General features: G+C 42.5%; 2 protein-coding genes and 1 long non-coding RNA gene across 5 annotated transcripts; all 3 read left to right on the top strand.

Moving 5' to 3' along the window:
* Positions 1-1201, top strand: lncRNA:CR45193 (long non-coding RNA:CR45193). Its single transcript, NR_125183.1, has 2 exons — positions 1-159; positions 232-1201. It is a non-coding gene; the product is annotated as a long non-coding RNA:CR45193 (long non-coding RNA).
* A 1044-nt stretch (positions 1202-2245) lies between these two features.
* CG10317 (uncharacterized protein) lies at positions 2246-3924 on the top strand. Of its 2 annotated transcripts, none has more exons than NM_001144587.3 (3): positions 2246-2776; positions 2835-2962; positions 3103-3924. In NM_001144587.3, the coding sequence occupies exons 1-3, from the start codon at positions 2448-2450 to the stop codon at positions 3291-3293; spliced, it is 648 nt and encodes a 215-aa protein (NP_001138059.2). In that variant the 5' UTR covers positions 2246-2447; the 3' UTR covers positions 3294-3924. The 2 variants fall into 2 exon arrangements, with proteins under 2 accessions (NP_001138059.2, NP_650539.2); NM_142282.3 differs by having other exon boundaries at positions 3103-3408.
* A 548-nt stretch (positions 3925-4472) lies between these two features.
* Positions 4473-12450, top strand: js (jiangshi). Of its 2 annotated transcripts, none has more exons than NM_142281.3 (5): positions 4473-4919; positions 7113-7262; positions 10334-10598; positions 10656-10777; positions 10844-12450. In NM_142281.3, the coding sequence occupies exons 2-5, from the start codon at positions 7176-7178 to the stop codon at positions 12281-12283; spliced, it is 1914 nt and encodes a 637-aa protein (NP_650538.1). In that variant the 5' UTR covers positions 4473-4919; positions 7113-7175; the 3' UTR covers positions 12284-12450. The 2 variants fall into 2 exon arrangements, with proteins under 2 accessions (NP_650538.1, NP_732134.1); NM_169716.2 differs by having other exon boundaries at positions 7105-7262.
* Positions 12451-12540: the final 90 nt, after the last annotated feature.

Genomic DNA, 12540 nt, shown 5'->3' with positions numbered 1-12540 from the left:
CTTTAATTGTCGTGCTGTACATTGTGCCATGGGCGTCTTGGTAGGTCCGTCGCAGATCGAGATGGAGATCGGATTGGAGAGTGGAGTCGAGGAAGCTGGACCATCGAGCATCAGAAATGCTTGCAATTGAACTTCAAATCCGATTTGGCGGCTGCCTGTGTAAGTGCAATAAAATGCTGCCAAAGGTGATAATCTTGGCTTATTCATTGCTCTTGATACTCGTCACTTAAGGTCAATGATATGGGAGAGCTGACCGCACGCCGGACGCGAACGTGATCATCATCGTTCAGTAGACTCTGCGAACTCCGCTGGCCTTGCTGCATTGTTGGTTTGACAAATTTGTAGCAACTAGCAGCTAGCAGTCGAGTTTTCCACTTTGCTTGTGACCACCGGATGCGGCTATCATTCGAATTACTTCTGTGGTCGTTTGGGACACAGATGTTTACCTTTCGTTTTAGCACTTTTCACGTTGAACTTGTACGTATACGCAATAATTTCCATATGACTCGCCCGTTATCAATTATGAGCGCTAATCTGCTTTACTTTCGATTTCAATTCGCAGCACGACGAACAAAGTTTTAATAAACGTGTGAATCTGCCCCCACGGGCAGCCTTTATTTGCTCAGTCGTAAAGCTCTTCACTGGAACCAAAAACCGGGGACCTTGTCAAATAATCAGCTCTACGAGAGGAGAACTGCCTGAGTAACGACTCCGACTATTGGCATGAATTATGTGGAATTGCACCAATTTGGCAATTAAACATGTGTAGTGCCCGAGTGGGTGGAAAGCAGGGGGTTTTTAAGCCAAACAGAGACAGGGAGAGAGAGAGAGAGAGAGAGACAGAGAAGATTCAGTGAGCATAAATGGCAGATACAAATGTTTGTAGCCGCTATAGAGGCTCACCGACCTTCAATGGAATCACAGCCCGAGATGATGATGATGACACACCTATGTACATACGTATTTTGGTGTGTAAATTCTGCTGTGGGTCCCACACCTTCTCACTGTTCTTTTTGCCATGACTGGAGTGAACCCCTTTGACATCGCGGCTAATTGCACAAACGAGCAGATCAGGGCAGCTGAGAATCGAATTCCAAGTTCGTGATATGTAAGAATTATAAGTCAAAGAATGTCGATCACGGGTACCCAGAACTCCCACACCGACTTCAAATTAATTTTTGGCGGCTCCACAATGAATTATCATCTCATCAAGCCGTCGTTAGTCACAATGTTTTGCAAAACCTCTGCGTTGCAAAACTTTAGTTGTTATTAAAATTGTTGTGTTAATAATTTAGTTGTGAGCAAAGTATAGTTTTGATAACTTTAATTCGTGTAGATTTATTAGTCAATTTAGTTCAGTGAACAAAAGAATAAAGCTTTTGGAACTTCAATTTAAGTAGAGCCCGTATACTTAATTATAAATTAATAAAAATAATTATGGTTTTTAATTTAACCATAACTCATCATTTGCATGTGTACTTAACATCGGTCCACACAATTCTCTTTGTAGAAAATAACTGATTAGAAATGCCGCGCAGTACATGCTTTTATTAACTACATGTGACAGAAAAACTCATCAATGATTTGATTTTGTTTTGTCAGCATAAAAAATGGTTTGATTTGGCGCCCGTTATTTACAATTTAAATAAGAGCTTTTGCATTTTTGGCCGAAAACCTTGCTCGCGCCATCAGCGCTGATTGCGAGTCTTGAGCTGTGGTCGAGTGTTGTTGGCGCTAAGATTGACCTTAAAATCGGATTTTTTGTTTTTTTTTTTTGGTAGGGATGGTGTGTCAAATGGACCTCCAGCTGTCCGCTGGCAAGCTACCGAGTGATGATACTGCTGGTACGGTAATGCTGCTTCTGTGGCATCGGCAAGTCATTGCTCACCCAATTTCAAAATATTAATAACTCACACACTGATGCACGAAAAAATGGGGAAAATATGAGTAAAAAAGCTTGCATTAAATCCGATCTAAGACAATTCCATTGGCATTCAGCGTGTGGCTCAAATTTCACTAATCACCAAACCTTCCTCAATCACTGCCCCCTCTGTGGGATCAATCATCCGATCGATCGAATTCGGGTTTCGAATGCCGCACTGAAGGTCGCCCTCTATCGATTCGTCTTCGGCAGCTCGAAGATGAATTACATTTACATTTCGTTACTGTAATTGCTAACGAATTGCAGGCAGGAACCCACATGATGTATTACAAATACACACACAACACACGATCAAAATATCTCCCTGAGGTAAAGGTCATATTCAAGTGAAATTGTCTAAATCGAATTTTGAGTCAGTTACTACTTTCCCACATACACGGGAGGTTATCAGAACTTTTCGAACAACTGAAAAATCGGAAGTCTTGAACTCAACTAGAAACTTTCGACGCAGTTGTAGTAATTACTTTTGTTTAGGGAGAGCTAGAAACTTTCAAGCACCAACACCATGAACACCAACACCATCAACCCTCAGGACGACTGTAGTAACATCTCCAACAAGGATGTAGAGATCGATCGGGACCAGGAGCTCCAGACATCATCCGAAATCCAGACACCGGAAACACCGCAGACAGGGCGGCGCAAAAGGATGGACACGCCCATTCGAGTACGTGACATGATCAACCTTTACAACTTTGCCACTCAAAAGAACCAGGAACTGGAGATGGCCAAGTCCCTTTACTTTGGCGCCATGTCAGAGGAAAACCAGAGGACGGATCTTGAGGGCGGTAGTAGCCTTTGCAACATGTCCATGTCGGACGACAAGGAAAAAGAAAAGTAATAGTTTAGGCGCGCCTTTTACACTTCCTCGACTAACCAGTCAATCTAACTACAGTGAGAGTATCCTCCGAGTGAACAAGGAGTCTGCAGTCTTCCAATCGGCCAATACTGAGCTTCCGTCTGATCCGAATACAGTAGAAAGGTCCTATCAAAGCAAAACTACAATTCGACACACTAATAAAGGTGGGTGAACTATAAAATAATTTACATAAAAAATAAGATTAGCCCATACAGAAAATGTATATATAACTTAAACTTATTTACAATTTTTTTAATTACATTTTTCTATTATTTTCGGAAAATTAATAATGTTTCCTTCAAAGGCGTGCGTATAATCATCGACATATTTTTTGATAAAAAAGATAGCGAGATAGACATAGTGGGCAGCCGCGTGGAGACGGACATCCCCGAGAGCCGCATCCTGTCCGATTTCCAGCAGCATTCGCTGGACATGAAGAACCAGGAGCTAAAGCCGGGGATCCAGGATGGATCGAGTACCCCCAAGTCCGCGTAGGCTAGTCCCAGGTATCCAGGAGATAACTAACTAAATTCCAGGTTACAAGGTCTACAAAATGTTTATATGTATATGTGTTATTTTCTTTATTTTTGAAAACAGTACAAAACAAACCAAAAAAAAAGGAAGAAAACCATCGATTGACTCCCGACACTCTCGACTTTAGCTTCCTCTCAGTTCCATCACGAAAATGAAAATGGCTAAAGTGGTAAAGGTGAAGGGGAAAGGAGGGGGAATGGATGGGTGAAACCCAACGCCCATCGAAAATGAAATCCAGCAACTGAATGGGGCAACACACGACTGCGATGAAAACCTCAGTGCCCCAAACCGCCTTGTCTGTTTTTCTGTCTTTTCCGCGACAAAAGGGCTTTGAGGAGTAAATAAACGATTTGAATCGAAAAACGAAGATGAAAATGGAAAATGGAAATCTTCGCTTACAAAACCCAGCCGCCAGAAATCTGACAACGATGCCGCCAAAAAAGCCAGCCGAATCGAGCAAATCTGAGATGGGGAAAATGATTTCACAATTTGGCGCCCAATCTGGTGCAGATCTCTTTTAGCCGTGCTCGATTGCTCTATTTAGCCCACTTCTTTTGTTGCCCCCTTACCCATCTGCCAAAGTGGCTTTAACGTAAACGTTCCAATAAATTAGACAAATAAACACCGGTGGGTGAAGGGTTGCCCTAAACGGTGGCATTGCAAATGCTAATAACGTGCAATGAAAATGAAAACGTAGCAGTTAACGGTAAATTGAAACTGAGAATCTAGCTGAAAAGCTGAAAAACTGAAAATGAAGCTGCAATGCAAACGCTTCGCTGGCTGAGGGGCTCAAAAAACCCGATTGAACTTCGTTAACTGGCCGAGAAGTTTTGGCACAGTGGCATAAAATGAACCAACTTATACAGCCTCATAAATAATGTGCTTTAATATGGTTTAATACCTAAAAGCGGCTGCTAAATTCCAAACTTACATCATTTGGCAAGATTATTTGCCCGCATCTGAAAGTATTTGCGTAGATTTCTTTACAAATGAACAGAATTTCCTCTCACGCATGTGGGCGTCCGGATCGCCCACTGTGCGCCGATGACGAAGCTCCGCTTGGCGCTTCTCCAGCAGAGACCTGGTCTGTAGCGGGCGGCCTAATGGGAATCTTAAACCGAGCTGGGTGCACTCGGAGTCTTCAGTTTAAGACGCGACTTCGAACGAAGCGGTTGTGTTTTATCGGGCGAATTGCGAACCGTCAGATACAAGATACAAACTTGGATAAGTTTTATAGACGCGCTCCATTCGAAAAGGACTGTGAAATGATGTGCTAAAGTGTTGATGGCATGTCTATATAGTATCAAAGCAAATAATTTATGCGAACCAATTCGGTTGCTGGCGTTGCGCGATTGCTCTTGACTTTGTTTTCAAGCCAATGCAATTGCATTAGCTATCTGAGCTTGATGCACTCCGAGTGCTGCTGACATTTGATCTTTGCAAAGATCACATCGCACTGAATCACCAACTCGCATCGGATGTGTGAAAAGGTCCGCGACCATATGGAATATATTTTAGCACACCACCTACGGCGACAATTAGTTTGTACAATTTAAGATACTCCGTCAACTGAAGACGCGGGCGAAGGTGAGCCCACCGCCGATCGGTTGGAGTCGACATCGGATTCGACATCGGCATCTCGAGCCCAACATCTAAGATCTTGTGCTTGCATCTTAATAACTTCCTCTTCTCCATCCAGTCGGGGGGTCCAATCGAAAACAATTAGAAAAATGCCAACTATGGCTGGGCGAAATATCTTCAGTCTGGCCCTGCCGTAATCGTAATCAACCTGTAATGCCAACTAATTGGCATAATTGTTGCTGCATCTCGGCTATTATTTGCCGTTTGAGCATCTTCGAGTTAGATTCGCAATGCTCTTTCAATGGAAATGGCTGGCAAAAATGTCAAATAGGCTTCGCCTTACTGGCCACAAGGCAACTTAGAAAAAATTGAAGAAAAAACCGCGAAAAAAGCAACCAAGAAATAAAACTGCAACCAGCATCACGAGTTCAACCCGAGGAGGATAAAGCGGTAAATATTTTTCGTTGTCAAAAAGGTCAAGACAGGGAAAAACCGCCAAACTAGATGCCAGTTCAGTATTGTTCGCTTTTGGTTTTTAGCCATTTTCCTGCTGCTACTGCTGCTGCCACACGCACTTGGCTCGAATGACTGCTGGCCACAACTTGCCACAAATGTTGCGGTTAGCATTGAGCCAGATGATCTCGTTAGCTGAAAAGTATGAGATTTTATTGGGCAATTGAACTTTGCAGCTCGGCGGCGATATGATGTTCCTCAGACCCGCTAACCTAATAAATTATACGACGACTGTTATGGGCAAATTATGGCTAGGCATTTTATGCCTCTAAAAAAAAAAAAACATTTCAATTACCCGTAAACTTAATTGCAAAAGTACACTTAAATGTTAGTTTAAATGGCGGAGCGAATCTATTAATGTTAATACCTTATTTATTGATGCATTTAAATCGCGAAATATATTGTCCATTATTATTTTATTACGAAAGCGCTATATCTTTTTCGTTAACTTACAAACTATATAATTCCTTTGAAAAAAAAGTAATCATGGAGAAGTCATTTATGCCAATTTTCCTCTAATCAGCTAAGTAGGTTTTTATTTAAAACCACATTTTTTTGTAACGTTAACAATGTAGGTGCATGAAAAGTAAAACAAAAAGAAGTCATAAATATGTGTAAGCCTGACATAAAAAGTAAAGTTTATTGCCTAATGTTTTGATCGTTATACCGCATTAGCGCAACATAAAAATCCAATTCTTTTTATAACCAATTCCTTCCTCAGAGTCTTTTAAGTTGATTAAATTCAAGTTCATGCTTCTACATAATCTCTTCGACATTATCAGTATTTCTTATGTTTTACTTGAGTCAAAAACGAGTGATGACGCGGCTTATAAATATAAACAACATTAAATCAAAGACTTGGGAATCTTTGAATTTGTCTACATAGCAAGACGAGCCTCGAAGTGAGACTCAAATTAGTTCTAGGCATAAAACTCTTTAACCATACTTGGAACAACGTTATGAAACTACCGGAGACGTTCTTGACCCAAGCGGAAATTCATAAAGCTAAGAGCCTTTACCGGACAAGTCAATTTCGACCAATTTGGTTACTATAAACGGTCATAAAGTGCAATTTCCATTTTGGAGCTTTGTTTGCGACTGCGATTGACAGTTTTATCGGTGTGACTACATATTTTTCTTTTTTTTTTGGCGAGGAGCGGAGTGGCAAGTGGCAAGGTCGCACAATTGAATTGTAGGTGGAGGTCGCGACAGAAACGGGGGAAGAGCCAGCGACAGCGTTGCAAATTCTGTCAGTCAATAAAGCGGCACCAACTGCAGAAGTTAATGTTTTTTAAATTACACTTACAATTCATTACGAAAGCGTTGAATCGAACAAACATCTTGGAGGCGAAGAAAATTTTCAACTGGTCTCTTCGCAGTGACAAAAAATAAAAAAACCAACCAGCAGACACATTGTTATCACCCATAGGTGATTACCTATGAGGAGATATTTTTGGGAAAGTTATTACTAAAGTAAACAGAGCCCGGTTACGCAAAAGATTGGCAACAAAAGACACATTACTATTTCATATGGCTATGGGTGGATGGCGGAAAGGAATGGGTATTAAGATGCGAGCCGCTATTGTGTAAGGCAATTAGCGCCAACTTATATGCCCTGCGTGCACTTTCCCATCAATTGTGATCAGCGACCATTCAATAACATATTAATAACTTTCAGTTTTTTAGCTCAACATCGTGAGTTCCCTCCCCTCCCAACAATCCCCAGTGCCACAGAGAACAATCGTCGAAATGTTGGCACAAACGCAAATTATCCCAACGCCTTGGCGACTTTTGACCCTGGCTTTATTCTGCTCAGCTTTATTTTTGGCCAGTGAGGTAAGTCCGACTTATACCCTTAGCCGGGCTCAATCGGGGAATTCGAAAGATATGCCAGCGGAGATTCCGATGGCGAATGCGATGTGCACGTGAGAGAGCATTGAAATGCAAATTGCGGAATTGTATAAATATTTAAACGCCGTATTTGTTCAGCGTGGAAGGTGCTTATTATCTTTCTTCCGAAGATTGCAATAATTAATAGCTAAAATATCGTAAACATATCGTACAATCAATGCTAATGAAGCTTCCCCTTAGTGATCATTCTGAAGTGTATTTAGCGAAATTTAATATACAGTAAATTCTCACCTGCCCCTCAACAATAAAACTATCCACAGAAATGTTAATCCGTTAAGACTGTGACTATCATTATCATTCAAAGCGTGACCCTTCAATTGAGTCTCAGAAGTGTTAGCCAAAAGTGGTTGGGAAATTCTTTCCATTAGTATTGCCTGCCCATTAAAACCCTTTACCAATTTCAAAATATTGAATATCAACCGAACTTGGTTGGTAAATCAAATTGGTTCTTAAATCAAATTCTAATTACGTTTTTTTAATAGATACCACATTTTTGTATACAATGTATATGTATGTATCTTAATAAATTGCAAGTTAAAAGGCAAGTCAAGAAAACTTGCTTTCTGTTTTCCAGTTTTAATTAAAATATTTTGACCGATTCGTTGATGAGCTTACATTAATCTATTTCAACAAGAACTCCTATTCATAAATGAAATAGAAAATGTACCCCAACAATCATTTGAAATTTATCTTAAAGATTAAAATTAAAATTAATCATAAAGAAAGGAATTATGACTATAATCTAAAATCAAGGTATGCAAATTTATGTATATTAACTTGTTAATCTGATTACAATGTGTAAATCTTATAGAATCGATTGATGACAAATTAATTACACGACTTGAAAAGTATCTTTACATACGTATATGCTTAAGTGCGAAGCAATGGGGTGCCGCTGCCATGGAATACATTGTACAAATTACCATAAAATACTGTCAATTAATTTGTTTAATTTTTTATCTGTGACACTGTCATTCTGGGTAGTAATAATATTATTCTTAAGAAGTTAACGCTTACCAGATTTTAATTTGAGGGCTTTCATTCTGCAACACAAGATCCCCAGTGGAGGCACCACCGACAAATGTTCGTTGTGTTTGCCACCGAACCTTCCGAACTTCCCAAGTCACTTCTTTGAGCAACGGCGGAAAATGTTGTAATTTTGCGCTCTTTACGCTTTGTTTCATTTTTAATTTATTCTATGTGTGTACGAGTGCATCCAATCCACAATTCACACACAGGCCGGCAAAGATACACATGATTCGGAGAAGCAAAGGTCTCGAGACAAATACTAGTGTATCAAAGACAAAAGACTCCGCTGACCAAGTGACCTTTTTTCCGACTCGTCTGACACTTTTGCAGAAATGGAACACACACTGCCAGCCAAACAACAAAAACCAAAAACTGAGGGAGAATAGTGTGTTGATTGTTTTCGCCATTTGCATACAAGAAATTAAAACGAAACCCAAGTCGAGGATGAAGTTGTGGCTGTTATGTAACGGACGAGTGGGCAACTGGGCGCAGAATGTGTGTTTTAGTGCGGCCCGTAAATATGCCCGAAATGAAATTGAAGAGCGTTTCAAATTATGGCAAATTGCCCGAAATGAGAAACACAAACAGCTCCGTCTCGTGAAATGGAAATCTAGACGGGGCCTTGGATTGTGTCTTGTGCCTGCCTAGGGGATTGCACAATCGGGTTTCCTTAAGTGATTCCCTGTCGTATTAGGAATGATTACACTCCAGATAGTTCCCCCCCAGCTCCTGCAATTTGTGGAGCTATTGAGCTTTCCATCTAAGGGAAATATCAATTGGGTTTAAAGAGCTTCTAGTATGAGGGGACCATCTCTCCTTATAAGTAACCCATTCAAGCCCAACTACTTAAATTGACTTCAATTTATTTAGAGACAATACAATTACCGATCTTCGTATGTGTATTTAAAAGACCACATTACCTAAACCCTTTTTATAGCCTATTACGAGTAACGAAAATTAAATGAATAGGCCTGAAATCTTATTGCCAATAGCTTTGTTTATTAGATATTATGGTTATAATTTCAGTCTCTTGCAGTTTTACTTGCATAATTAAATAATTATTTACTATGAACAAACATTCTTAAGTTTAATTCAAATTTAAACATAAGTTACTCAACTTTGACAGAGTGAAAGGAACTCGCATCTATGAGATATAATTGGGAGATAAGAAGGCTTCCGAATATAATCTGTAATCGGCCACTTTTGATGGAGGCTTTTGGAGTCCCAAGACTTTCGCAGTAGCCAAATAAATGACACCAAGATCGATATCGGCGAATACTCGTGCCCAGCATGTGTGAATGTGAATGGGAATGTGAATGCTGTAAGCATAAGGTGTACATTTTGGGCTTCAGTCTGGGAGTTGGGGTCCCAGACCGCAGGTTGGATTCGGATGCTGCCCTGACTTGGGCCCAAAGTGATGAATTGACGCGATGTCATAACTTGGCACATGGTGCCACGGCTTCTTGCATCAGTCGACCTGTGCTGCTGTGTGAAATGTCAACTTTATTTTTAGTCGGTTTTTGTGGAAATTGTTGTTGTTTCCCTGTGATGTGTCTAATTATAATGAAAAAATTTCTCGTCGACAGTAGCAAATTATAGCCCAATGACTTATCGAAATCTGCCACTGGATCTACACCTATGTATGTACATGTGCAGAAGCTTCCGCTCAGTCCGTGAAAAATATTTTCCCAGCATTCCGAACAATCTATGAAATCATGGATCTCTCAACAAAAAAGGTTGTGTAAGGTCTATTGGACAAGCCAAATAGAAATCCAAAACAACTCGCAATGGAAGTTTCTGTTGAGACTTACTGACCAGAATGTTTTGTTTAAGATGTGAATCAAATGTTTCATTCTTAGTATTTATAAACGCATTCATAATTAAGAAATTAATTAAAGGTTGTAGTAATTAAATATAAATATTATCTTTTTAATTGAAATAATTATGATTATTATAATTCCCTGCAGGCTCAAAATGCCATCCCAAAAACGAATCCTGCCTCGCTGCTGATACAGAAGACATCCTTCTCCTGCGCCGGACGTCCAGCCGGATATTATGCGGATGTGGAGACGGGCTGCCAGGTGTACCACATGTGCGATGGCCTGGGTCGCCAGTTCAGCTACACCTGCCCAAACACGACACTTTTCCAGCAGCGAATGCTTATCTGCGACCACTGGTACATGGTGAACTGCTCCAAGGCGGAGAGCAACTATGCTGCCAATCTCCTAATTGGTTTGTATTATATCTTAACGTATCATATTAGATTTGACTACAAAATCTATTTCACAGGTCAGCGGGACAAGCCCTTCGTAAACGACGAGGAAAACAGCTTGCGCACTCCAAGACCCGATCTTCTGGATCGTCCTTATGCGCCCGACTATTCCGGCGAGTCCTTCAGAAGCCAATATAAGGTGACGGTTTTTTTATAGTTTGAAATGATTATGTTCTTAAATATTTGTACTGGCTTGTTCTTTCAGCAGTTTACTTCCAACCAGAATCAGATACGTGATGAGTCCGTCAAAGGAGCCGGTGCGGGTAAATCGGATCCCCAGATATCGCAGACGCGTTGGCGCATTCCACCACCCAGCCGGACGATCCTTCCACCGGCCTATGAACCGCAAATCGAGCTGCCCAGTGCCCAATCGGCCAAGCCCAGGATACCCATTATCACTAGCACCACCACAACCACTCGAGCGACCACCACCACCCGACCAACAACCACAACTCGTGCCACCACCACAACAACAACCACTCGAAGACCTCCGGTAACCGCCAGGCCGAAGGAGGCCTTGCACAACAGGCGGCCAAATTTCCAGGAGCATGATATGGATGACTTGGGCACCAGCCACAGCACACGGTACAACACCTCGGCAGACTTCAACTCGGCGGAGTCGCCGCTCCGTGAAACGAAACAGTCCAGCACCAAGCTGACCAAGTTCATCAAGCCGCCGTCCAAGATCTATGAGCCACCCTTTGTGTACCCCATCTACAATCTAGAAGAGTCCCAGACCCAGAACGCGGCAGTCGCCACCACACTGCGCACATCAACGGCGGCTCCTTTCAGTCCTGTTCCAAGTCGCAAGGAGGTCAGCACCACAACTCCACGACCACTGAGTCGACCGACGACCTTGGCCGGTGTACCCTTCTCCTCTGCCACACACCCAACTACGGTTACGACGGTCGGAGTACCGCCACGCAGCGATAATCGGACTCCAGCTCCGGCCCAGAGCTTCCGCCTGGCCACGCCCACCAGCACTGCAGCACCACCATCGCGCCCGGCACAGTTGCCCTTCAACGATTTACTGCCGCCGTTCGTTGACTTTGTGCCCCACGATATAGCCACCACCCAAGGACCGCCTATCTATTACGAATGGAAGGTGCCCTCGAACGGTCTTGAGCCTCCCAAATTAGACCCACCCATTGGTGTGGATGGACGTGAGTATCCCGAGACCACTGGAGACTACGGGGTCACCAGCAAGCAGGATGTATTCAACACCCGACTAAACGATATTGGAAGCCATCAAAAGAAGCCAGTCCAGATAACCTCGCCGCTCCAACAGTCGAGCACAAGCCATCGTTTGGCCATCTCGAGATCCATTAAGCCCAAAGAGGAGCAGGAATCGGCACAGCGGCGATCCGATGTGGTGGCCAGCTCCACGGATATAAGCCATCTGCGCAAGCAATTCCTCATTCCGGAGTACGCCTTCCCGCTGGAAACCATTGGGCGCACGGGTTATGGTCCTGGTGCAGGAGCAGCGGCTGGGGGCTCCGGCTCCAGCAACGGCGATCTGTATAACTCGTTCCAGCTGAAGATCCCCGAGCAGCGCGCTAAGTGGTTCGGAGAGAACCCCAAGTGCCCGGAGTGCCATCCTTCGTTCGTTCTGCCGGGCACCTGCGAGCCCTGCCTGCGCAGATAGTCCTGATTCCATATCCATTCCCGTCTCCGTCCGTCCCATCGCCCATTATCCGCATCCGCATCTGCTACTAGCCCTAGTATTAGCTTCCGCTGAGAAGTCCCGGAGTGAAGCATCCACGCATTTATTGTATATCCGCAGATTAATTATTAAACTACACAAATATGTTTGTGAATGATTTATTTCGCCTGTGGTCGTGGGTCATTTGTGTAATTTTATATGCAAAGAATATCTTTTATGAGTTAGGCTAAGATATTTCA

Source organism: Drosophila melanogaster, chromosome 3R (assembly GCF_000001215.4).
Source record: "Drosophila melanogaster chromosome 3R".
NCBI classification, from domain to species: Eukaryota; Metazoa; Arthropoda; class Insecta; order Diptera; family Drosophilidae; genus Drosophila; species Drosophila melanogaster.
This window is presented reverse-complemented; position numbering and strand designations above follow the sequence as displayed.

Excerpts from the sequence above, each read along its gene's own strand:
- CG10317 (NM_001144587.3), top strand. The coding sequence starts at position 2,448 with ATGAACACCAACACCATCAACCCTCAGGACGACTGTAGTAACATCTCC. Across the intron at positions 2,777-2,834 it reads GACGACAAGGAAAAAGAAAA|TGAGAGTATCCTCCGAGTGA; the intron begins GTAATAGTTTAG and ends ATCTAACTACAG. Across the intron at positions 2,963-3,102 it reads AATTCGACACACTAATAAAG|GCGTGCGTATAATCATCGAC; the intron begins GTGGGTGAACTA and ends TTTCCTTCAAAG.
- js (NM_142281.3), top strand. The coding sequence starts at position 7,176 with ATGTTGGCACAAACGCAAATTATCCCAACGCCTTGGCGACTTTTGACC. Across the intron at positions 10,599-10,655 it reads TGCTGCCAATCTCCTAATTG|GTCAGCGGGACAAGCCCTTC; the intron begins GTTTGTATTATA and ends TCTATTTCACAG. Across the intron at positions 10,778-10,843 it reads CCTTCAGAAGCCAATATAAG|CAGTTTACTTCCAACCAGAA; the intron begins GTGACGGTTTTT and ends TTGTTCTTTCAG.